This window comes from Erythrolamprus reginae, chromosome 1 (assembly GCF_031021105.1).
Source record: "Erythrolamprus reginae isolate rEryReg1 chromosome 1, rEryReg1.hap1, whole genome shotgun sequence".
Classification (NCBI taxonomy): Eukaryota; Metazoa; Chordata; class Lepidosauria; order Squamata; family Dipsadidae; genus Erythrolamprus; species Erythrolamprus reginae.
Genome location: NC_091950.1, coordinates 243,833,482 through 243,858,977, shown reverse-complemented (window position 1 = coordinate 243,858,977; position 25,496 = coordinate 243,833,482). Strand labels below are relative to the sequence as shown.

Genomic DNA, 25,496 nt, shown 5'->3' with positions numbered 1-25,496 from the left:
ATTCAAGCCCTTGGCGTGCCAACTTGCTCTCTCCACCAGCCGGCCATGGTGCCTTGCGTGGCGCTGCTCAGCCTGCTCGGGATCGCAGCTCTGGCAGGTAAGTCCGACCGGCGAGAGCAGGATCAGCACCTTGGACAGCGGCGACGGGATGGAGGACCGAGCGCGGGAAAAGCCCGGTGGGAATTCCTCAGCCCTGACCAAGAGCTTCTGTGCTGGTTGAGAATCGGCATGAGAGGAGGGAGTAGTCTTTTGGCAATGAACAGCTGATAGATCAGTCTGCCTATGGCTCTCATCTCATGCAAAATGTTTGGGCTAGAAGTTTATTAATTACCATCACTAGGCGCTCTTATCATACACATACAGAAACAAGACTGTGGATGCATACGTGGTCTACTTAAACGATCGGTACCTAGAGCATATTCATATCTTTGCTGAAGGAAGCTCCATCAAGATTCACTGCAAGAGCCAAAATCTCACAAGTATGTTGGGAATGAGTCCAGTCAATGGGTAGCTTCTGCCTTTCAGAAGTGCACTAGGTTTCCTGGTCAGAACCATTCATCCATAAACTGGGCTAAGTTTTTTTGGGGCGGAGGAAAAGATACTAAAGCTGGATAAAATGAATGCAGTGTGCATGTTGATATGTGTGTGAATGGACTTATTTACTTATTTATTTATTGAAATTTAATTAAATTTGTATGCTGCCCACTCCGGAAGGACTGTTTGTGTCTATATTTGTTTCTTGACAAATATATATGATATTTGATATATGAGAAAAGAGAAAAGATATATGAGAAAAGAAGCAAGATGAAAAGTCTTGTGTAGTTATTGAGTGTAGGTACACACACACATGGTTTAATTAATTTAATTAATTATTCAATGATTAAATATATTTTGTAAATGTTCAGATCATGCTTTGTGGAAGTCAATATATATTTTTTTAAAAAACTAAATGTTAAAATTACTGAAGAAAAATAATAACCAGTAATTTGACAAGAAGTGGCTCTGTGTTTTATCATTTGGCAAAAGCATATTAAAAGCTGTTATGCTTTTAAAACAAATTTGACTTTTCTCCATCAGCTTGAACACGTAAACAATTAAGAAAATGCTGCTTGGTGGTCATCAAATAAAAGCAAATATTTTTTAACAAAAGTATTCCTGAGGGTAATTGTCACTCTTTAAGTGTTGTTGCTCTTTCCTTTAAAACCTGTAGCATTTAGACCTTTTAAAAAAGAGTCTTCCCATTACAAGTGTGTGGATTTTGTTTTTCAGGTTTTAAAGCTTTAGCGAGAATGGGGGAAAAAAGATTCTTGAACTTCATATCTGTGTATATCTGAAATGCTGCCCATGCAGAAAAGTAATTAAACAACAATGTATGCAGATGTTGACCAAATTGTGTGTGTTGTGTAGAATTTCATGCCTACATATCAGAAATTTATCCCAGATCTAATAAAAATAAATCTATAATCTGAATTGGAATTAGATTAGGAATGGACAATTTAAGTCCCTGCCATTTTATTCAGTCTACTCTAATGACTGAATCTCAAATGAACTCTACTTGTTACAATAATGAAATGCAAATCTCCATTCCCCTATAGGCTTTATGTACTTAGCAGAGTACCAGCACCACTGAATTTAATGAGGCTTACAAGTTAACATTTCTGTATAAGAGAACAGTCAGTTTATCATTCTTTAATCACTAGGAGTTGTCCCAGAATATAACATAACGGATACAGTATATTGTACAGTAGTTTGAAATCAGGTGATGTAATAACTTCACCCTTCCATAAAGAAATATATAATCAAAGATAAATAGCCAATTGGTCATTTAGTATGGTACTTTAATATTCAAGAATGATTTATACCTTGGCTCTATATTTAAGTTAAGGCATGACCAAGCAGAACCATTTGAATGGCTAATTCTATAATCCCATTATCTTGTGAGATATCTAAAACTGTCTTACTGATAAGAGTTCCCCAAAACATTTAATTCCCATTAACGTTTCTCATGAAGATCCACCAATCAATATAATATTCCATATTCAATTACTCTTACAAATCTTCTTTTTGTTTTCTGGAATGAAGAGGAAGCATGTATTGTTTGGTGTGTATATGTGCATCAAAGGGATCCCTAAGACACACATATTATTCTCATCTTAAATTGAATTTAAGCAAGAAATGTGGAGAAATATCATATACTGTATTATCATTGCTTCTGATGTTTGATCATGTCAGCAAAGCAAGGAATTCTCACTGATGCTTTTGATGTCATGTTGCTATTGACTAGTTCAGGGGTCCCCAACCCCCTGGTCCATGGACCTGCACCAGTCCATGGCCTGTAAGCAAGTGAAGTGAAATCCCATCTGTTCACACATGGAAGCAGGGAACCACGGCCCCACCTGGTCTGCAGAAAAATTGTTCTCCACAGAACTGGGATTTGCAGCACCCAGAAGGTTGGGGGCCGCAGGACTAATTGGGATAATAATAATAATAATAATAATAATAATAATAATAATAATAATAATAATAATATATTAGATTTGTATGCCGCCCCTCTCCGCAGACTCGGGGCAACTCACAACAACAATAGTAACAATATAACAATGTAACAAATCTAATATTTAAAAAACATCTAAAATACCCATCATTGAAACCATACAACACAAGCATACCATACCTAAAACTATATAAGCCTGAGGGAGATATCTCAATTCCTGCATGCCTGGCGATACAGGTGGGTCTTAAGCAATTTACAAAAGACAAGGAGGGTGGGGGCAGTTCTAATCGCTGGGGGGAGTTGATTTCAGCGGGCTGGGGCCACCACAGAGAAGGCTCTTCCCCTGTGGCCCGCCAGACGACATTGTTTAGTCAACGGGACCCGGAGAAGGCCAACTCTGTGGGACCTTATCGGCTGCTGGGATTCGTGCTGCAGAAGACGGTTCCGGAGGTATTCTGGTTCGATGCCATGTAGGTCTTAATAATAAACAGAATGGAGAGAAGGTCCCTTCAATTCCAAAGGCGTCATCTGACTGTACACTCATCTTCTTTCCCTTGTCCTCTCTCCCCTGAGGATTCCTGACCACACCAAGGATAAAAAGCTTTGCATCCCTCTTTTCATACTGGAAGCATAGGGATGTTATATTGCTGATGCCTCTTCCCTTTTTCAGATGCTCCAAAGCATAGCTCTATTGCTGGCAAAGTGGTAGCCAAGGCAAGCAAGGGAGGAAGCTTGTTTATTTGTATATTACTCAGTCACAATATTTCAGGTTCTTTACCACCATTACAATCCTCACACACTGGTTAAAATTCATTTGACTTCATTAACTTAAAGCAGCGATGGTGAAGCTTTTTTGGTTTGCGGGCCAAAGGGCAGACCCATAATTCCATGGCAGACCCATAATTCCATGCGCCCCTCCTGTGCGTGCACGCATGATCCTCCCCCCCCCTCCTGGCACACGATGGCATTTTTTTTTCACTCTCTCCAAGCTTCAGAGCCTTTCTAAGAGCCTAAAGAGCCTAATCACAAATGGACTTCCCTACCCCCCTGCAGGCCCCCTAGAGGCAGAAAATGGCCCATTTGCCAAGTTCCAATTGAACCGGAAGGCTTGGGTTTTTTGCCTCCAGGATGGTGGTGGCCATTTTTATCCTCCTCAGGCTCTGGAGCTTGGGGAGAACAAAAATGGGCCTTCCCAACCCTCTCCATCACTGAAAATAGGCTCTTTCCCAACTTCCAGTGGGCCTAGCACACACATAAGTGCCAGAGCTGAGCTTGCTATGGCTCTGTATGCCACTTGTGGCATGTATGCCATAGGTTCCTCATCACAGACTTAAAGCATTTCATCAGCATCCAAATCTTACAGGCTTTAACAGCATCTGTACTGGTCAGTGGCTTCTGTTCCATCTGGAAGATCAACTTTAGTTGCTTTCATAGGCTGAGTGATTGGCATGCCTGCTGTTGAGGGCTAATGAAGCAGAATCATTCATATACCTTAGAAGAGGGTCCTGGAAGATGTATTGACTCCAGGCAGGGAGTCATTCAACCTGGATTGCCTCTGGTGCGATGTATCAATAATTCTCTGCTGTAGGTTAAATATAATAGAAGCAACAACAGACAACTAGCAGGCAGCCTGATTATTTATTAATCTGTTTTACTATAACGTTTGTCTCCAAGCAATCTATTTTGCAGCTTTGATCATGGTGAGACATAACCCAATGAATTAGATTAGGTTTAGAGATAATGATCTGCCCAGCCCCATATGGTTAGATTTCCCAGCAAGAGTGGAAGTTGGTGTGTGTGTGTGTTGTGTATACACATACACACACCAAGTCCTTGAATGCCTCCTACTATGAAACGGCTGGCTCTGTTTATTTTGTGCTGTTTACAGCTAGTTGCATTTACCGGTAACCTTAATTAACCTCAATGGGATATTTAGACTTGGAGAAAGTTAAGGAACAATAGGGTGGTTGATCCACCTGAACTCACTGTCCTATACGAAACAAAAATGTAATCATTCATCTAAAGAAAAATAAGCAAGTATAGCGCATTTGGTAGAGAAAGGTACAACATTTGTATATTTTCATAGCTTTAGGAAATAAACCAATAAAACTCTTTGCTGGGAGATGTATCTTTTGCAATCTGAGGCCATATTGTTCCTACCAGCAGTAACAGTAATTTATCATCATCATTGAGGGTTATTTTTGTTCAGTGTGACCCATTTTCTCTAATCTCGAACAACTTAATTGTAATGGGAAGATGCTATCTTCAAGAAAAGACTGGGGTGCTATTGGACTAGCGTGATGTAGGATCTCCTGCACCAGCAGGGGGTTGGACTAGATGACCTGCAAGGTCCCTTCCAACTCTAATAATAAATTAAAAAAAATGCATTATACATGTATAGTTGTCATATCTTGTAATACATTAACTTAATGTCAAGGAGGACATCAACCTTTATATATAATAGTATAGCTGTTCAACAATAGACCAACAATAAGCAAAAGAAGCAATTCTATTACGTGTATATATAACATAGATTGTAATCATATCAGTCATAACAATTATATTAAGCTATTTCTTAATGTTCTCTTAATCCAAGACAGGATTTAGGAATACAAAATTGCTTGCAATTGCTCTAAAATTTTATTTCATAGAACCACATTCTCAAGATGAACTTTTCATTATTTTTGGTGTGAGATTTAAAATTGAAGGACCCAGACAGTAGGGACTAAATGGAATTTTCCACGTCTGGTATTAAAAAATATGAATTTTTGCAACAACTGTTGGAAGCTATCTTGTATGGGATCAAATGTCTACATCCATCTATAAGGGATGTCTATTTTGGATCTCAATTCCTTTTTATCCTCAGCTTGCACGGTTTATGGCAAAGGGTTGTGGCCTCCATCTTCGATAGACTTCTTCCTAGGTCAAGAGCATTGTCTTTTAAAGCTCATGTAGTCTCAAAGCTTTGAGGCAAGACCTTTTTTTGAACTTCTCAGTCTGTATTGAACACTAAGACCCTGGCTACACAATGACCATTATAGTTCATCTATTTTAATTAGCTGTAGAAAATCTCAGGATAAAACTTCATACTGAGTGATTCTCTTATTTATTTTTTATTTGTTTGTTTTGTCAAGTATGTATTGGTGGTATACAAAGATATAATAATATTTATATACATGATACTAGTAAAAGAAAAACATTAGGACAGGGGACAGAAGGCACGCTGGTGCATTTATGCATGCCCCTTATGTGCTTAGTTAAACATTTGATACCATCTGAAGAAAGAACAGCCAGTGCACCGATACTTTCTAAGTTTACCAAAATTTAGAACTAGCAAAAATGGAACTGCTATGGCTTAAAGAGCATCCTTCTGCTGGTTATGCATTTTCCTTCCCTAAAACAACAACACCACTTCAGACATGAGCTTTTGACTTTTTCACTGGTGTCACCCTGTAATTTAATGTTGCAATATAGCAATTTATTGATACATTGCTTTGACCTTGGTTGGGATCTAGCACCTTAATAGATAGATAGTGACTGTTTATCACATGGACTCAGTATTTGTTATTCCACATATGTAATTTTAGGGTAAAATCACTCAAGAGTTTCTTTGGATTAAAAAAAAATGAGAAGACTACATTCCAAATTTCGTGGATTATTTTTCTTCATGCATTAGAAATGGGATTAACTACCCCACCCCTTTCCACCCCCTTCTGCATCCCTTCCATTTCAAATTTGGTCCACAGATTCTCCAGCTGTGCAGAGCAGGTGAATGGGACACAAAAGATGCAGTCAGGAGGGGAAATCCAAACACATGCCATTCCATGAGAAGACAGACTCAGCTGTGGCCTAGAGGTGGAGCTCTTGCCTCACACTCAGGAGTTTGTGAGTTCGATCCTAGGTAGAGGCAAGATGTCAGGGTCTCCTGCTTGGACAGTGGGTTGGACTAGATGACCTACAAGGTCCTTCCAATACTGTTAATCTGTTAAGGACTCAATACAGACACTAGAGTTTGTTGTAAAGATGTATGTTGTACTGTGTGATGATCCTACAGATCCTGTCAGATCTGTACTGTATCTAATTTTCTTTTCAGCAGAACCATAAAAGGATTTTGTTCTACAATCCACAACCCCTTCCATTTGGTTCAAGAGCCATCCCACCATGAAAAGCATCAACATAAATATTGGTGAACACAACTACATTTGTAGCCTTAATAGTGTTTATATAAGGGGAGGGAGGGAAAAGCCCTCAATGTATGGTGCTCCAAGGATATGGTCCAAATAGATACTGTAGTTCTGTATGCTCTTTTGCCAGCTGACAGATGGTAGCATTTTTTGTTCAGTGCTTAAATTACTGTTAGGGAATTAAACAACCTCGACAGCCATTTCACTTGATTCTTACCATGCTTTCCTTTGTAAGCATTTTGAATGGCAGTTAATTTATGTCGTGGTGAATCTCAGGCCTTTCCAACAGCATCATGGTTAGTCCTCAATGTATGATGAGGGCTGGAGTCCTGGAACATATGGCACAGTTCTGGCTTGAGTGTCACATCTGGCACACCATTTGACTTTCTGTTATAGTGTTCTTGCATTATAGCTCCTTTATGTATGGTAGTAAATATGAAATTAAGAACAATCTCTTCTCTGGACTGCAATGCCAAAATTCATCCACAAATGGCCAGATAATGACCATGATTTTTCTGCTAACTTTCAGCGGAAAAATAGTTCAATAAGCTTATTATTATTATTGTTGTTGTTGTTATTATTATTAATTAGATTTGTATGCCGCCCCTCTCCAAAGATTTGGAGCGGCTCACAAGACAGCTTATCGTTATTTTCATTTAAAATATGAGAGGAGGTAGTATCAATAATGTTAAAAATCCCTGTAATAATCATGGACACGTAGACATGATGTCTGAGCAAGGCTTTTGAGGTAAGAATAAGTCTCTCCCCTCGGGCAGCTGCAGTTTAAACTTCTTGTGTACACAATTACAGTGATTGATTTATTCCAAAAATAGCTAACTAGTAATAATGGATAAATGGTTAACACACACGATACAGCCAGATCATACCAAGTGCATAGGTGAGCGAGTGATTGTATTTAGCTTTTACTCTTAGCTAGAACAATAGAAAGAGCTGAGTAAGTAACCTTTGCCTTAAATAGAACAATAGAAAGAATTGAGGACCTTTACTCTAAATAGAACAGAGAGCAGTTTTTTTAGTCAACATAGTGTGAAGATAGGAATTGACAATGATTGACAATAATCTACAATAATCCTTTTTTTCATTTGCTTCAATGACAAATAACCTGACATCTCAGTTTCTTGTTATCCTGGTCTCCTGAAAAAATAATAAAAGACTTTCCACTCGTGGAATAATCTAGTTCAACAGAAGGGACTGCCTATCTCTGATTGAAGGCAAGGAAGACTCTACTGCTCTTCTAGCATTCCTCTTCTCAAATGTCCTGCTCTCACCATGAAGACATTTCTTGTAATGTTCAACTAAAATCTCTGTTTAGGTCAAGTCAAGTCTTTTGGAGAAGCAAAGAGCAAGTCTTTGCCATATTTGATGGTATTAAGGAGAATGTTGATGTGTTATGTTATACCCTTCTCAGAGATGGGCTCCTACCAGTTTGGGCTGGTGTATGGGCTGTTCAGGAAGGGAAGCACCTCTGCTGTAGGAACATGTTTTGTCCTTTCACAGCAGCCCATTTTAGGGTAGCTTTTAGGGCACCTCGCTCACCTTTGGTCCCCATCTGTCACTCAGCTCTCACCTGTGGCTCCCAGTAACTGTAGCATGAGCAGCAGCCACACCCCAAGCAACGGCTCCTACAGGCTGGCCAAACCAGGTTGAGAGTAGCTGTTGGGTCATTGACCTTTGGTGCAATAGGGACTTTTCTATCCAGAGCATGTGAAGACAGATTCCAGCGGATTGAGCCAATGAAATCTACTAGATTAGGACAATGTTCATGAAGGCGGTCTCTGCAAGTGATGTGGTGCACTAAGAGCATGGCAAGACACGAAAGATGCTCTGGTCAACCACCGTGCCCAGCCCATCTCCAACTATCTTGACTCTTGTCTTACTATTGGAGCAAGATGTAATCTGGGAAGAGGGATGGTGACTATGTGCATCTCTCCCTGACTTTAATCCAATTCACGTGCAAGTCTTGACATCCCCTCCAAGATGTCAAGGTCCTCTTCGAAAACGATGGATGAACATCATCACAGAACCAGTAGTGGGAATTTCCCCCTGGTTGCTGAATCGGCAGCGATGGCCGGCTGGACACTCCCCTGAATGGGTCCCCCGGCTTGAAATCTGTCCACTGGAGCCAAATGTATGCAAACATAACACTCTGTGTCAGATTTTGTAGATAAATCACAGCCCGCGTGAGCTATGATGAATCAAATCTGGAGGCGATGGATTAAGTTACAGAAACGGCTTCGAAACGGCTTTATTTAGTAAAAATAAAGAAAATAGATTTGCCTGGTCCCAGGCTCTTAACGTGCGTCTTACATTGTTAAAGACTTAGAAAAAGAAAGAGTTTCTTCCCAAGAAGAAAGGAAGTGATGCTGGCTGTCCAGACAGGATTTTACATCATCATGGGTGGAGCTAATTAACATACACACAGTTAACTATTTATTTACTGAATGTCTCTGGGGCTGGCAATACACAGCGTGACACTCTGCACATGTGCAAAGCCTCCTGTGCATGTGCAGACCAGTTTAATCTTGAAGCAACAGGGGTGCGCAGTACTTCCGACCTGACTCCGAACTAGTAGGGAAGGTAGGTAGAACTCCTCTGAGCCTTCTAATAACTATTACTAACTGCTATATTTTCTTCTAGACATGGCTTCCTTTCAAATCACATTGAAGAAGTTCTGCAACAGCATTTTGACCCAGAATATAGGGACCAGAGGTCCCCTTTACAAGCAGAAATCATGTACAAATTAAAAAAAAGAAGAAAAACATTGAAAGTTGGATGCTGATGATGACCATATTAACAATGGAAAAAAATAATACAATCTGTGCCTTTAATGCTTGTAGTGATTTTAATTAAGTAATTATAAGCATTAAAGTTAACTGCAAAATTTCAATCCTGTAGGCTTGGGGAGGGAGGTATCACAAAAGAGAATTGAAGGGATTCACTTAGATTGTGATTTGACTACTTACTAAGCAAGAAAGGAATAAATGATGGAATTCTATATAATTATGGGAGGTAGGTAACTGCATGTGGGCTTTATTATTATTATTTTACTCTAGATCATGAGTTCTTTGACTTTTAGCCCAAACCAGCTTCTCCATATAAAGGATTGAAGATGAAAAAGACCCTTTAAGCTGAGGTTGCAGCTATTTCATATACCACTGGCAGCTCTGGTGACAGATGACGAATATCTTGAAGCAAAAAGCAATTTACCAAAGGATACATGCTAGGAAAAATGGAATCTGTGCCAAGTGCCCAAAGGGTTTCTCCAATGTTTTATTCAAAGCCTGTTCTAATTTGCTCTCACACCGTATCGTTCCCTCTTTCGTGAAATATCAAATATCGTGTTCTATCACTGCACCTTCTTTAATAGACATTGTCATTTGGAAGAGGCTGGAATGATCCAACAGGGCCGTCAATGCTGCTTTCATTTTTTTCCCTCTCTCTCTACAAAAGTATACCTTAGCCCCTTTGCAGCATCAAAGCTACAAACTGATTTTGGGACCAGGGCGAGAAATTACGGCACCTCTTCTGCTTGGGCACCCATGGGGTTTTGCACTACCAATTAGTGCCCTGCCTGATGGATGGCTGCACATTGGATGTTCATTCATGATTTAAACTGTGTGAGCAAACCAATTTGCTTATATTGGTGCTGTGTCCGCATCTGCTTTTTACTGCCTGCATTGCAGATGGAGGCAGGGACTCACGTGGTGGTGGTGGTGGTGAGGAAGGCAGAGGAAGGGGTGATTTCAAACACAGAGGCAGGAAAGATGAAACAGCACTCCCTTGACACCCTTAGGTGGGGGGAGAGAACTCCCCCAATGCCATCTGGCAACTTTGCACTGCTACTACGGTATCATAATTAGCAAACAATGTGAAAATTGAAAGGTTATGTTGATATATTTATTTATTTATTTATTTTTATTTATTTATTTATTTTGTCCAATACACAATGAGGGTTTTAGTGGGTATATATATATATATATATATATATATATATATATATATATATATATATATATATATTCCATTTACAACAACACAAAGATTGGAACTCCAGCCTGAAGATGGTGAATGTGATTTCACCGAAACGTCGCATAGACATGCAAAACATTACACAGGGCAAAACCCGAACTCAGAACAATCTACATATATATATATATATATATATATATATATATATATATATATATATATATATATATATACACACACACACACACACACACACACACACACATAGTAAAATACATGATGAAGGTTATAGAGGAGATACTCATAGTAAAATATATCTAAGAAAGAATAGAAAAGAAGGTATAGTAATAGAACATATCAATGAAAGAATAGAAGAAGAGATATAGGAATAGAAGAAAGGAATAGGAGATATAGGAGAGCAATAGGACAGGGGACGGAAGGGACTCTTGTACTCGCCCCTTACTGATCGTACTTACTTTCTTGTTCTTCTTTCTTGTTCCATTACAGCTGTTATTATTTGAACCCAAGGAACTTTTCAAAAAAGGTTTCATATAATCATGCCAGTGGAATAATACATGTTTTATTAATAATGGGAAACCACAATATCACATAAACCAGTGTTAGTAAGAATGGCAAATCAGAGTGGCAAATTAATATTTGTTTTTCATATTTATTTATTATTTTATTTATTAGATTTGTATGCCGCCCCTCTCCGTAGACTCGGGGCGGCTCACAACAATAACAAAGACAATGTAAGAACAAATCTAATGATTTAAAAAACACTAAAAACCCCATTATTAAAAGCAAGCATACACACAAACATACCATGTATAAACTGTATAGGCCCAGGAGAGATGTCTCAGTTCCCCCATGCCTGACGGCAGAGATGGGTCTTAAGAACTTTACGAGAGGCAAGGAGGGTGGGGGCAGTTCTGATCTCCGGGGGGGAGCTGGTTCCAGAGGGTCGGGGCCACCACAGAGAAGGCTCTTCTCCTGGGTCCCGCCAAATGATATTGTTTAGTCGACAGGACCCGGAGAAGGCCAACTCTGTAGGACCTAACCGGTCGCTGGGATTCATGCAGCAGAAGGCAGTCCCGGAGATATTCTGGTCCGATGCCACGAAGGGCTTTATAGATCATAACCAACACTTTGAATTGTGACCGGAAATTGATTGGCAACCAATGCAGACTGCGGAGTGTTGATGTAACATGGGCATACCTAGGGAAGCCCATGATTTTATTATTTATTTATTTATTACTTAGATTTGTATGCCGCCCCTCTCTGAAGACTCGGGGCGGCTCACAACACGTGGAAACAAATCATAAATAATCTGACAATTTAAAATATTAAAGATTTTAAAAAGACCCCATATACTAACAGACATACACACAAGCATACCATACATAAATTAGACATGCCCAGGGGAAGATGTTTCAGTTCCCCCATGCCTGACGGCAAAGGTGGGTTTTAAGAAGTTTACGGAAGGCAGGAAGAGTAGGGGCAGTTCTAATCTCCGGGGGGAGTTGGTTCCAGAGGGCCGGTGCCGCCACAGAGAAGGCTCTTCCCCTGGGGCCCGCCAACCGACATTGTTTAGTTGACGGGACCCGGAGAAGGCCCACTCTGTGGGACCTAATCGGTTGCTGGGATTCGTGCGGCAGGAGGCGGTCTCGGAGATATTCTGGTCCAATGCCATGAAGGGCTTTAAAGGTCATAACCAACACTTTGAATTGTGACCGGAAACTGATCGGCAGCCAATGCAGACTGCGGAGTGATGGTGAAACATGGGCATACCTAGGTAAGCCCATGACTGCTCTCGCAGCTGCATTCTGCACGATCTGAAGTTTCCGAACACTCTTCAGAGGTAGCCCCATGTAGAGAGCATTACAGTAGTCAAACCTCGAGGTGATGAGTATTGTTTTTGTTTTTCTCTGTGGGGGCCCTGGCCCTCTGGAATCACCTCCCCCCCCAGAGATTCGTACTGCCTCCATCCTCCTCACCTTTCCTAAGAGTCTTAAGACTCATTTATGTCGCCAGGCTTGGGCTGATTAGACCTTAGCCCCTGGCCAACGAATGATTGTATGGTTGTTGTACGAATGGGGGCAATTGATTTTAATAACTAGGGATTTTAGATAGTTATGTAGTTTTTAATTTAATTGGATTTATTTTTATTGGAACTTACTGCTTTATATGTTGCAAGCCACCCCGAGTCTTAGGAGAGGGGTGGCATAGAAATCCAATAAATAAATAAATAAATATTGAAAGAAGCATCTAAACAAAGATACATAAAATGAAATATAACCCACTCACTGGAACCAAACAAAATTAATCAATTGTTCTCTCTCTCTCTCTTTCTCTCCCTCTGTATGTGTGCATTGCACATTGCTCTGCAAATCATAATCACAACAAATTGCAATGTTGATGCATGGTTGTATTTTCACTGTTCAAATATGCATCATTGTATATACAGTACCTTGTAAATACAGGCAATCCAAATAACCCAAATAGCCCCATCAGGCTGGTCTTTGTCTCACTTGGCTTGCCTGCTCCCAGATGCATTGGATGCAGTTTCTGCACTATACTGGAAATAAAAGAGGAGGATGCTTGCTATCATTTGTCTAACCTCCTACTAGTACCTTTTTAAATAAAGAGAACTGTGTTAAATCAGAGCAAGCAGAATGTCTGTTTGTGCAAATGGTGATATGGGAGCCCTAAAACTAGGGTTAACATTATTCTTTGATTGAAAAAATGTTTTCAAATATTCAGTAAAACTAAAGTGCATATACTGTAGTTGTTCTTTTTTTAAAATAAGTTATGATTTTAAACTCTCTTCTAATTTTTATCCTTTTGATTTATAGGTATTCATTCAGCTCCAGTAGAAAATGATGACCATACTGGAGAAATGGTGAGCAGAAAACTTACAGTATTTATCTAAAAAGTGAAATTTATTAGGTCACCTCTGTAGGAGTGGCAGGGCCCAGAACAGAATTAAGAGAGAGGGTCAGCCAAGAATCGTTATATCTCCACAAGCAGTCTAAATTCTACTTCTCTTAAATTATAGTTGACTAGATTCTTGTGAATAGGCATGAGCAATAAATCAGCTTAATTGGAGTTTTCGGAGAAGGGCAGCATACAAATCTAATAAATTGAGTAGAATTGAATTGAACTTTGATCCTGATTATTTGCACCGGACACTTTTCACAGATTCTTAGAAATTCTTGCACGCTCTAGAGCTGGGATGGCAAACCTATGGGATGCATGCCACAGGTGACACTTGGAGTCATATTGGAAGACACACGAGATATTGCCCTATGTCAGCTCCAGTGCATGCTTGCCAGATAATTTTTGGCTGTTAGATTCTCCGGAGGCTTCAGGGATATTGCAAAAAAAAAATCCATCCAATGGACAAAATGGATGTTTGGAAAAAATGGACTTCCAGTTTCTACTGTTTTTGGAATCGTGGGGCTTCAGAAAGCTTACTGGAAGGCTCTGGAGTGCGAAAAACAGCACAATGGGCAAACCATTTGGCCATTTTTTCACCATTCCAGTTTCAGTGAAGTCTGTGCACATGCATGAGGATGAAGGGGGGGAATTATGTGCATGCACAGCGCAGAGGGCTACACATGTGCGTGGGCAGGGAATGGGTTTGGGCACATGCGTATGTGCATGCTAACACACACACATACTTCCTTTTGGCACACGAACCAAAAAAGGTTCACCATCACTGCTCTAGAGAAATACAAAGTGTCTTATACATAGGCACTATCATAAGAACATAAGAACCTAAGAAGAGCTATGCTGAATCAGGCCAAAGCCTATCGAGTCCAGCATTCTGTGTCACACAGTGGCCCACCAATTGTCCATGGGGATCTTGAGCAGAAAGAAAAGGCAAGACCCTCCCTTTCCCCTGATCCCCAGCAAATGGTACTCAAGGGAATCCTGCTGGCCTCAACCAACATAGAGGCGCCACATGGACATCCGTTTCAATAACCACCGATACACTTGGCATCCATGAATCTGTCTAATCCTGCCTTGAAGCTATCAAGGCTGACAGCTGTCATGACCTCTTCTGGAAGTGAATTCCATAAACCAACAATCCTCTGGGTGAAGAAATATTTCCCTTGATTTGTCCTCACTTTCTTACCTATGAGCTTTAGGGAGGATGTTCAAACCAGAGAAATGTTCAGCCTCTTCCCATATTTCTGTTGTCAACCAAAATCTTTCTTTTAGGAGCCGCTTTTTAAAATCTTAAAAACAGGAATGCAAAATGTTTACATTGAGACTCCTTAAGTGTAATTGAAGTCATAGTAATTCCAGCTACTATGTCTCATCACATAGGTATTTCATAGCAAGTCCAAATCATGGTAGTGGCCTATCATAGAACCTTTCTATAAGTGTCCCTGAATTATCTTAGTCATATCTTATGATCTAAAAAAGCTGGATTTGTGCAGTACTTCATAGCACAATGTAGGATACATGACTGGTGTTTATATAATTCTAAAACTTTTATATTTTCTGTCTTCTTAAAAAAGCAGGATCACCATATCTTTCTTGGTAGATACTAAAATTGAGATCATTGCAGGAAGAAGATGGTGTAAATGAAGAGTGCAGAAAATATTGATGGCCAGCTGGCTACAAAACTACTTTATCTTGATCCAAAATTAAGTAGTATGATTCCATGGGGATTAGATATAACAAAAATATGGCTGAAGTTTCCATGAGGGGCTGGGGGCTCTTTGAAATAAGCAAGGCATATGAAAAAAACCCACAACATTTTTGTTGGTGTCACATGCTTTGGAAATCTATTAGCCTAAACTTTTGGATTTCCTTCTCTTGCTTATATCTTGATGGGAAAAATAAATATGCTATTATTTAGCTGGGCATTTTTGGTATTTTTTTTGAGCAACTATTAAATAATTTAGAAATTTAGTTTCCTTTGCTTCAGGATTACTTACTGATTTGGAGTCTTTCAATTATAAATTTGTTTTCCATGTTTATGATTTTAATCAGTTTGAATATTTGGTTGAAATATTTCAAAATTAAATGAATCCTTTGTTGCTTTTGATCTAGATAAGCCGATGTATTATAGAAGTCCTTTTGAACAGTCTGTCAAAAGGCAATTCTCCGGTTATTAATCCACAGTGTAAGGAGCTCCTGAAGAAAAGTAAGTGAATGTATTAAAAAAAACCTAACATACTTTCCACGACAAGCCTTTATATTAGTTGAACATTATATAATATTGTAAATAATATTTATGTAATGTGGACTGGGAGATTTCCAAAATTACAACTTCCAGCAGATTTTAACTATTACTACTAAAATTGCTAAAAATGGTAGCTCAACAATAGCTGAAGAAACATATTCCCAGTTCCTAATGTAAATAACTTAAGAATCCATCATCTTTCTTATTTAATTATTAAATTTAACTGCCTGCCTGAACTTGACTCTAATAGATATAGCACTATATATAAGAGATAGTAGGGAGCATTTGTGGGAAAGTGAACTTCCCAGCAAGCACATTATAAAGAAGATCAAGTTCATTGCTTCTTTTCTAAAGAATCATACTGTGGTGGAATCTCCAGCTAAAGTGGGATGGGTACTGAAGAGACAAGTGGTGGTGGAAGTAACAGAGGTCAGACCCTATTTAAAATCCCTGAAATTTTTATCTGTCTGTTCCCAAGATAATGGAATCAACCTCACAACTTCATCAGTCCCCTGAGGGCATAGGTCTGTTGCCATAACCAGATCTTGAGGAACTTTCAGAAACTCATGAATGATGTGGTAAATTTTATCTCTTAGGAAGAAGATTCTACAACAAAAGTGCCATAGCAGAAAAGGCTCAGTGCCTATGCCCTACAGCCCAACCAAATATAGGTCTCTAGACCAGTGTTTCTCAACCTTGGCAACTTGAAGATATTTGGACTTCAACTCCCAGAATTCCCCAGCCAGCGAATGCTGGCTGGGGAATTCTGGGATTTGAAGTCCAAATATCTTCAAGTTGCCAAGGTTGGGAAACACTGGTCTAGACAATGGAACCTATAAAATACCCATTCTGTGAGATCTGTTCAGACAAGACCAGTAGCCGAAAGCTGGCTCATTGAAGAGTACAAGTTTTAATGCAAATAGTGAGTACTAATTTTCAGAAAGCTGACAACAGTTAATAGGCTCCAAGTGCAGTTACTATTATGAGTTTACATGCACTGTTAAATGGAATTCTGATCTGGCACAAGCAACACACACACACAAAAGTCTGAATAGAAAACTTGATGAAGAATGTCTAAAAATGGAATTCATTTGGGTTGGAGATCCATTTGCCCCAATCCCTTAGTACTTGCTCAGGAAGTCTGGGCTAAGAATTGTTCATATAATTTTTATAATATATTAGCATAATTGTAATATATTAACATATTATGGCATTGGATACATAAAACAACATAAGTGGTAAATTAATTGTTTTATTTCTGAATAAAATTTTGGTGCAAAATTTCTAACAGTCAGTCAGTCCTATAGCCAACTATCTCACTCAATGACTCTGGATGGGTTATAATTTAAAAAAAAATTACAATGGGGGAACTAAAATATTTTAAAACAACAAAAAACAATAAAAGTATCCAAAATAAATATACACAGCAGCTGAGATGCTGGGCAGTTAGAAAGATAGCCAGGAAATAGGGCCCTTGACACATTCAGCACCTCAGACTTGAGAACATTTTAAATAACTTAGTTTTAAAAGTGGACATGAGTAAGCATACATATATTCAATCAAAATGATAATAACAATAACAACAACAGATTTGGAAGGACCTTGGAGGTCTTCTAGTCCAACCCCCTGCTTATTAACCTTATTCTTCAAAAATAAAGACTCCCATGTTCTAGGGTCAAGGACAAGCTAAAGTGGCAAACATACCTCCGTTTCTTCTCCACAGATTATCCTTGTAAGGAGGGCATGTTTGTAAAAGAGTAAATAGTCCTCCATGTGCCTTCTGTGACCTGACTTTATTTTAGGTGAGATTAAATATATCCATTTGGATTGAAAATACGGATTTAAAAAGTGTCCACAGAAGAGTCCCTTTCTTTCCTTTGCTACAGCTTGATGGCATGGCTGTTGCCAGGTGAGAGTTAAGGGAGTGTTGGGGGAATAGTGAGCTAGTGATGAAGTCACCACTGACTATTGTGAGGTATGCACAAGGTAATAATAGTACAAAAAAATTCCATGGTTGTTGATTCTCTTCGGGCGGTCCTGAAGAGAAAGGGAATGTGGTAGAAAATCAATGACAGGAGACGGATAGCTCACAATGGAAATGAAAATATAATTGTATTAAAATGAGGAATCCACAGTATATTTTGTTTTACTGCAGGTGAACAACAAAAACAAAAAGAGAGAAATGTACAGCAAGACATGGAACTTGGCACAAGAACCTTATCGGAATCAGAAGAATTAACTAAGCAGGCAGAAGGAACTGTGAGGGAAGAACAAGATGTGAGTGAAGAGGAGTTTAAAAGACAGACAGAAGGAGATGCTAAGTGGCATCTGGAAATGAAAAAATATGGAGGAAGCAGCAACCCACAAACCGCCTCCCAGGGGTCCTCTTATGCCTTAGATAGAGACCATAAAGAAGAACAAAAGAAAGAGAATGAAAAAGGAGCTGAGGAAGATAATTACAAAAGAAATCACCACAATGGAGATGAAGGCAAAGAAAAAAAGGCCAGTGAAGAAGTAGAATCTGAGCCTCTGGAGAAAAAGTCAGTTCTTACATCTGGAAAAGTGAATGAGGAAGGTTACAAGCATTCTCATGGCCAGAAGTATGTGGAAGAAATAATTCAGAGTCAAGAAAGGGAAAATGAAGACAGTGAGGTGGAGGAGGAGGAAGAAGAAAAGGAAGAGGAGGAGCAGGAAGAGGAGGAGAGCAATGAAAAGTATCGTCATAGTTTTCATGAAGAATTTGAAGATTCTTCAGAAAGGGACGGTGGAGAAACAGAGAAGCAAGACCAGAAATCAGGACATTACCGAAGAAAACCAAGATTGGGTAAGTCCTCTGAATACAACTATCATCATATTGGGGAAAAAAGGGGCTCATCTGAAGAGCCCAATGAGGAAGAAAGTGAATTCTGGGCTAAAAGGAGTCATCACCCCAACCATTATGAGGGAGGACATTACTTTGTGGAGCCAAGAAATGCTATTGAAATGCATAGGTCCAAGGAAATGGGGAGAGAGAGCAGGAATCAAGGATATTGGGATCAACACTACCCCAGCCAAGAGGACGGTGATGAAGGCATGAAGCAACAGAGTGACGAAAATGAAAGGGAACAATATCAGTACATGAGGAAAAGACTTTTCGGTGGACCACCAAGGGAGATCAGACATCACTACGGAGTAAGGGTTCCTTACAGCAAAGCAAGGAAGGAAAACGAAGATATGAAACAAAGCCATGATAGCATAAATGAGAAACGGCACTACGACCAACGAGGTGTACAGCTAGAGATGGCAAAACCACAAAACAATGAGAGAGAAGATGGAGAGCAGCAACTCAACAGCCATGAACAAAAGCACTATCCTAATAATGAGGGAGAGCTAGAAACTCCACACTACAGTGAGAGAGGAAAACACTTTGAGAACAAAAGGACTCTTCTGATGGAGGAGGGCTACCCAAGAAGCCACTATCTCGTAGAAAATGTAAAAAGAGCTTTAAAATCATTTTATTCCCAACAGCCCAGATGGAAAAACAAATCCGTGGACAAGAATGCTGACATCATCAACCCACTGTTGGAGAGTGAAGAAGAACACATGTCCCACTTGAATAAGAGGGAATTCTTTCCTGAATATAATGATTATGACTTGTGGGAGAAGAAACAGATCCTGGATAGCTTAAGCCCCAAACAGGACAACAATAATAACCCTGAGAGGGTATACAAACCAGAGATCAAAAGGCAATATGATAGAATGGATGAGCTGGCCCATCTTCTGAGCTACCGGAAGAAATCTGCAGAATTTCCAGAACTGTACAGCTCAAAAGAAGACGTTGAAAGGGGACACGTAATAAGAAGTGGGAAGGACAAATTTAATCAGAGGCCTCTGACACCAGAAGAGGTATTTATTTTATGATTTCCGAGAAAGCTAGAACAATTCTTTTCTTAAAAGTTTTTTATTTTACCAAAATACTACAGCACGTGGCTAGGCAAAACATGATAATATGTTCTGGTTTTATCCTGAGTATCATGCTGACAACTTTGTATGTGATCAAGAAGTATGAAGCCCTCTTATTCCAGGCTTCATACTGTATTCAAATAAATGACAGGACTATAAATGTGTTCCAGTTAATAAGCTGTCTTTCACTTAGCCTTCTCTGTCTCTAGGTATCATTTACATTTGTACTTTACTGGAATGATGCAACCTGCTGAAGTTGTTTCATAATTACCCTATTGAAATTGTCAGCAAAACTGGATCTTAAGAGGGAAGAAAAATCCTTGAGTGTTAAAAATATCTAGAAAGCTGTCAATCAAGGACTTACGTTCTGATTTATTTAGTGCAGATGTTGAGACTCCATGTAACCTATGAATATATCTAGGATTGTACAATCTACTCAGTCCATGTTTAAATCAACTTCTTTGTCACGGCATGGCAAAGAATTGGCTAAGACAGCGATGACGAACCTTTTTTTCCTTGTGTGTCAAAAGAGCGTGTGCACACACTATCGCATATGCGCGAGTGCCCACACCCATCATTCAATGCCAGGGGAGGGCAAAAAGAGCTTCCCCCAGCCACTGGAGGCCCTATGGCTGCCGGAAACAGCCTGTTTCCCAACTTCTGGTGGGCCCAGTACGCTGATGTTTTGCCCTCCCCAGGCTCCAAAGCTTTTTCTGGACGCGGGGAGGGTAAAAACGCCAATCCCCATAACCTGCAGGCTCTCTGGAAGCCAAAAACGCCCTCTCAGAGCCTCAGTGTGAGCCAAAAATCAGCTGGCTGGCACACGCATGCTGGAGCTGAGCTAAAGCAACAGCTCATGTGCCAGCAGATATGGCTCCATGTGCCACCTGTGGCACCCGTGCCATAGCTTCACCATCCCTGGGCTAAAGCAAGAACAGGTGACTGATTTTCTGCGAAGAACTTTCTTCTGTGGATAACCTGTAACAATCTAAGCTAGCGCAAAACTGTAGTTCTGGTTCAATTTCTTACAAAATACCTGAACAAAAGGTAAACTCCAGGAAGTCATACATTTTTTTAAAAAAAGAAAAGCGTTCAGATGGTAAGGCATGAGGTTCATTCTTCTTGCTTTAGATTGACCTAGTTAAAATAGCTGCGTTTCTGGACTGGTATCAACTGTTAAGATAGGGAAATAGTTTTCAAGCATTGATTTTAAAGCATTCACCACATTTTTCACTGTAATATGGACAAGGATTAACTGAAAGGTTGAATAGGGAATACTTTGACCCAGGCCAGTCACCTAATCTAAGATTTTACTCAAGCAAGATACTTCTTTGTGTATACATACATGCATAGCTGCATGACACTCAACATCATCACAACAGTGACTTGAATAAGCAAAATTTCATTTGAAATCTCTTATTCTGTTCTGCTCATGTGTTTATTTTAATTTTGGGCTGTGGGCCTCATTTCCTCCCATACTTCCTAATAAGAAATAGTCAGATTTCTATCAGGCTGCCTACATTTTCAGGAATCACACATCCTGACTTTCAATATTACACAACATGTAATATATAGGACCTGCATATCAGGTCTCACTGAAATAACTGTACAAGCGAGTCTGCCCAGAATGGCATATCTGCCATACTATAAATGCATGTTCTAGGAAAACCATCCCACCACATAACTTGACAAATGATCAGTGCCAAATATTCTTAACACTAACTATGAGGATGCAGAGAAGAAATAAATATCTGAAGCATGAAAATGATTTCTGGTCATTTTGGCAAAACGTGAACAATTGGCACATAAATGGATTCTTAGAGAAACTGTAGCTCTCTAGAAATAATAAATAAAACTCACAAAATATGAGTTACTATAGTACACAAACATGATAATGGCACAGGTTAATATGACAGGGTTGATCTCCATGTTTAGGAATCATCACTATGCTATGATTGAAAGTAAGATTCATTTCATCGTGCTCTCCTTACGGAAACGGATCACATGAATCATAAAAATAGAATGCACGAGTGTTTAGAAGCTCTTCCCTGCATTTCTTTTCTCAGTTTTCTTGAGTGAAGTTTGGGAGATTGTGCATTTACAAAATTTTATTGCAAATAAAATTACATTTTAAAAGTATTTTTCAAATGCTACATAGGTAATTAAAATAGAATGTTTAATTCTTATAGAACCTTTTTTCTGATTCCATTTCATAGAATCATAGAAGATTGATGGCAGAAAAAGACCTCATGGTCCTTCTAGTCTACCCCTATACCATTTCCTGTATTTTATCTTAGGGTGGATATGTTGGGGCCTGGATGGGTGTCAACAGACTCAAGCTCAACCCGGATAAGACGGAGTGGCTGTGGGTTCTGCCTCCCAAGGACAATCCCATCTGTCCGTCCATCACCCTGGGGGGGGAATTATTGACCCCCTCAGAGAGGGTCCGCAACTTGGGCGTCCTCCTCGATCCACAGCTCACATTAGAACAACATCTCTCAGCTGTGGCGAGGGGGGCGTTTGCCCAGGTTCGCCTGGTGCACCAGTTGCGGCCCTATCTGGACCGGGACTCATTGCTCACAGTCACTCATGCCCTCATCACCTCGAGGTTCGACTACTGTAATGCTCTCTACATGGGGCTACCTTTGAAAAGTGTTCGGAAACTTCAGATCGTGCAAAATGCAGCTGCGAGAGCAGTCATGGGCCTACCCAGGTATGCCCATGTTTCACCATCACTCCGCAGTCTGCATTGGTTGCCGATCAATTTCCGGTCACAATTCAAAGTGTTGGTTATGACCTTTAAAGCCCTTCATGGCATCGGACCAGAATATCTCCGAGACCGTCTCCTGCCGCACGAATCCCAGCGACCGATTAGGTCCCACAGAGTGGGCCTTCTCCGGGTCCCGTCAACTAAACAATGTCGGTTGGCGGGCCCCAGGGGAAGAGCCTTCTCTGTGGCGGCACCGACTCTCTGGAACCAACTCCCCCCGGAGATTAGAACTGCCCCTACTCTTCCTGCCTTCCGTAAACTCCTTAAAACCCACCTTTGCCGTCAGGCATGGGGGAACTGAAACATCTCCCCTGGGCACGTTTAATTTATGCATGGTATGTCTGTGTGTGTGACTGTTAGCATATGGGGTTTTTTAAATATTTAAATATTTTAAATTGTCTGATTGCTTATGATTTGTTTTTTACATGTTGTGAGCCGCCCCGAGTCTTCGGAGAGGGGCGGCATACAAATCTAAGTAATAAATAAATAAATAAATAAATAATAAATATACAGTATGTTTATCCCAGGCATGTTTAAATTAAGTTACTCTGGATTTACCAACCACGTCTGCTGGAAGTTTGTTCTAAGCATCTACTACTCTTTCAGCAAAATAATATTTTCTCACATTACTTCTGATCTTTCCCCCAACTAACTTCAGATTGTGCCCCCTTGTTCTTGTGTTCACCTTCCTATTAAAAACACTTTCCCCCTGAACCTTATTTAACACTTTAACATATTTAAATCATTTCTTGACTGAAAGCAGCTCTTAGATGTCTCCACATAGGTGTGCATATATATGTTGCTTACTTTATACAGCCTTATTGGAAGAGCCAGGAAAAGTAACTAGAGCTACATTAGTATTAAAAATCCAAATATAATACAGTGGTACCTCTACCTAAGAACGCCTCTATTTAAGAACTTTTCTAGATAAGAACCGGGTGTTCAAGATTTTTTTGCCTCTTCTTAAGAACCATTTTCTACTTTAGAACCCGAGCCCAGAAAAATTTCCCGGGAAATTTGAGAGTGGCACAAAGGCCTGGCCAGTTTCCTGCCATTCACCCTTTAATCCTGGCCATCCTGGGCTTTTCTGGGCTGCTAGAGGAGCCTTTTGGTGGTGCTTAAGGAGGCTTTGGCAGTCCAGAGCGAACAGAGTGTTTTTCTTTCTCTGGGTGCTTGGAGAGGGAATAAACCTGTGGTTTCCCCAATCGCACACATTATTTGCTTTTACATTGATTCCTATGGGAAAAATTGCTTCTACTTACAAACTTCTCTAATTAAGAACCTGGTCACGGAATGAATTAAGTTTTTAATTACTGTACATGCATATGAGCCATTACCAAATCTAAAGATTACTAAGCTGCACAATTGCATGAATTTCTAACAATCAAATTCTCAGAATAAAAACGTGATCTATGCTTTTAAGGTCATAATCTACATAGATTTCCTTTTCCATTATCACAGGAGAAAGAACTGGAAAACTTGGCTGCTATGGATTTGGAACTGCAGAAGATAGCTGAAAAATTCAACAATAACCAGAGAGGATGAATTTTATTTGACGTAATGTGGTATGGTGAAGAGTAGCTTTATTTAAAGTATCCTGTATTTACTAGTAGAGTCACTGCCTCAAATGATGTTCTTCTCCCGAATTAGAAATAGTTTACCATCCTTTAAATATATAATTTACACCAGTACAAAACATCTTTCTGTTCAAAAAGATTTGTTCAGATCAGCATGAATTCTCGCCTTCTGAATTTCGAAATGTATGAGGATAATTGTGTGTGCATTCTTCAGAAATATATTATCTCAGTAAAAAATAAACTTTACATTGTCTACATACCGTAGTTAACTGCATGTGCTCCTGCATAGCTTGTCTATGATTTACATAGTTAGATTTTTCAGAGGAGACACAGTCAGATGCTTGTAAGTCTATATTGGAACTAGTTTTTTGTTCCTTACAAATTAGTATATTCTGCAGTACCTTAAAACTGACTTTGGGAAGCTGACAGCACCAAAATTGATGCACCATCTACTTCTATGCTATTATGAGATAGATTGAACACTTACAGTTTATGAAAAAAGGACACTGACTGCAGTTCTCTCACCAAAGCATTGAATGTGCTTCTTAAACTACCCCCAAAGTTTCTACAGAACTGTATTTTTAAAGTGGTTAGCTGCATAATTGCTGCATTGAATTAGTTATAAATACAATAACTAAAATAAATAAATGTTCACAGCATTTATAGTAATTAATTTTCATGTAATACGTTTTTAGTTTTTACTGTACACTCATCAATTTTATTTTGGGCTCACTCACTTTTGGCTATATGGTCCTCACCACACAACTCAAGCAATATAAAAATTAGAGATACCCCAGCTTTAAAACAAAACAGAATCTTAACCATCTGGTAGTATCAGAATACCTGGATACCAAGGAAATATGGTAGTGAGGTAATCCAACAGAACAAAGTTTCTGCTTTCCATCATATTCTGATGCTGATGATGAACTTCACAAAACTTCTTATTTTATAGCTGTTAATTCTAGTAGCACTTAAGTAGATTGTTTTTATTAATCTTGATAACAGGCCTGGAAAATGATTCCTTTATATATAAAAGCAAGCAGGGTTTGTTTATTCTCCAAAAGCACCAGTAGTATCTATGATTTTTTATTAGAGGAAAAAAAATCTCTACTGCACCGATTGCAATTTAAGATTTCAGGGACCAAGATTTCAGCATGTAAGGCCTGCTAACCAAAGGCATTTCTGGCCTCAAAATGCCAAGCCAGTCACACAAATATCAAACACATAAAACATTTAATAAAAAAGTTAAATGAATATAAAACATGGGAAACACAATGGTGGATAGTTATGCTAGCTATCAATCTGAGGTAGTCAATATTTTCATAGGTCATTTATTATC

General features: G+C 39.4%; 1 protein-coding gene across 1 annotated transcript; it reads left to right on the top strand.

Annotated features, from left to right (window-relative positions):
* On the top strand, positions 1-24,435 carry CHGB (chromogranin B). Its single transcript, XM_070732682.1, has 5 exons — positions 1-97; positions 13,524-13,570; positions 15,736-15,829; positions 18,024-19,753; positions 24,042-24,435. The coding sequence occupies exons 1-5, from the start codon at positions 46-48 to the stop codon at positions 24,123-24,125; spliced, it is 2,007 nt and encodes a 668-aa protein (XP_070588783.1). The 5' UTR covers positions 1-45; the 3' UTR covers positions 24,126-24,435.
* Positions 24,436-25,496: the final 1,061 nt, after the last annotated feature.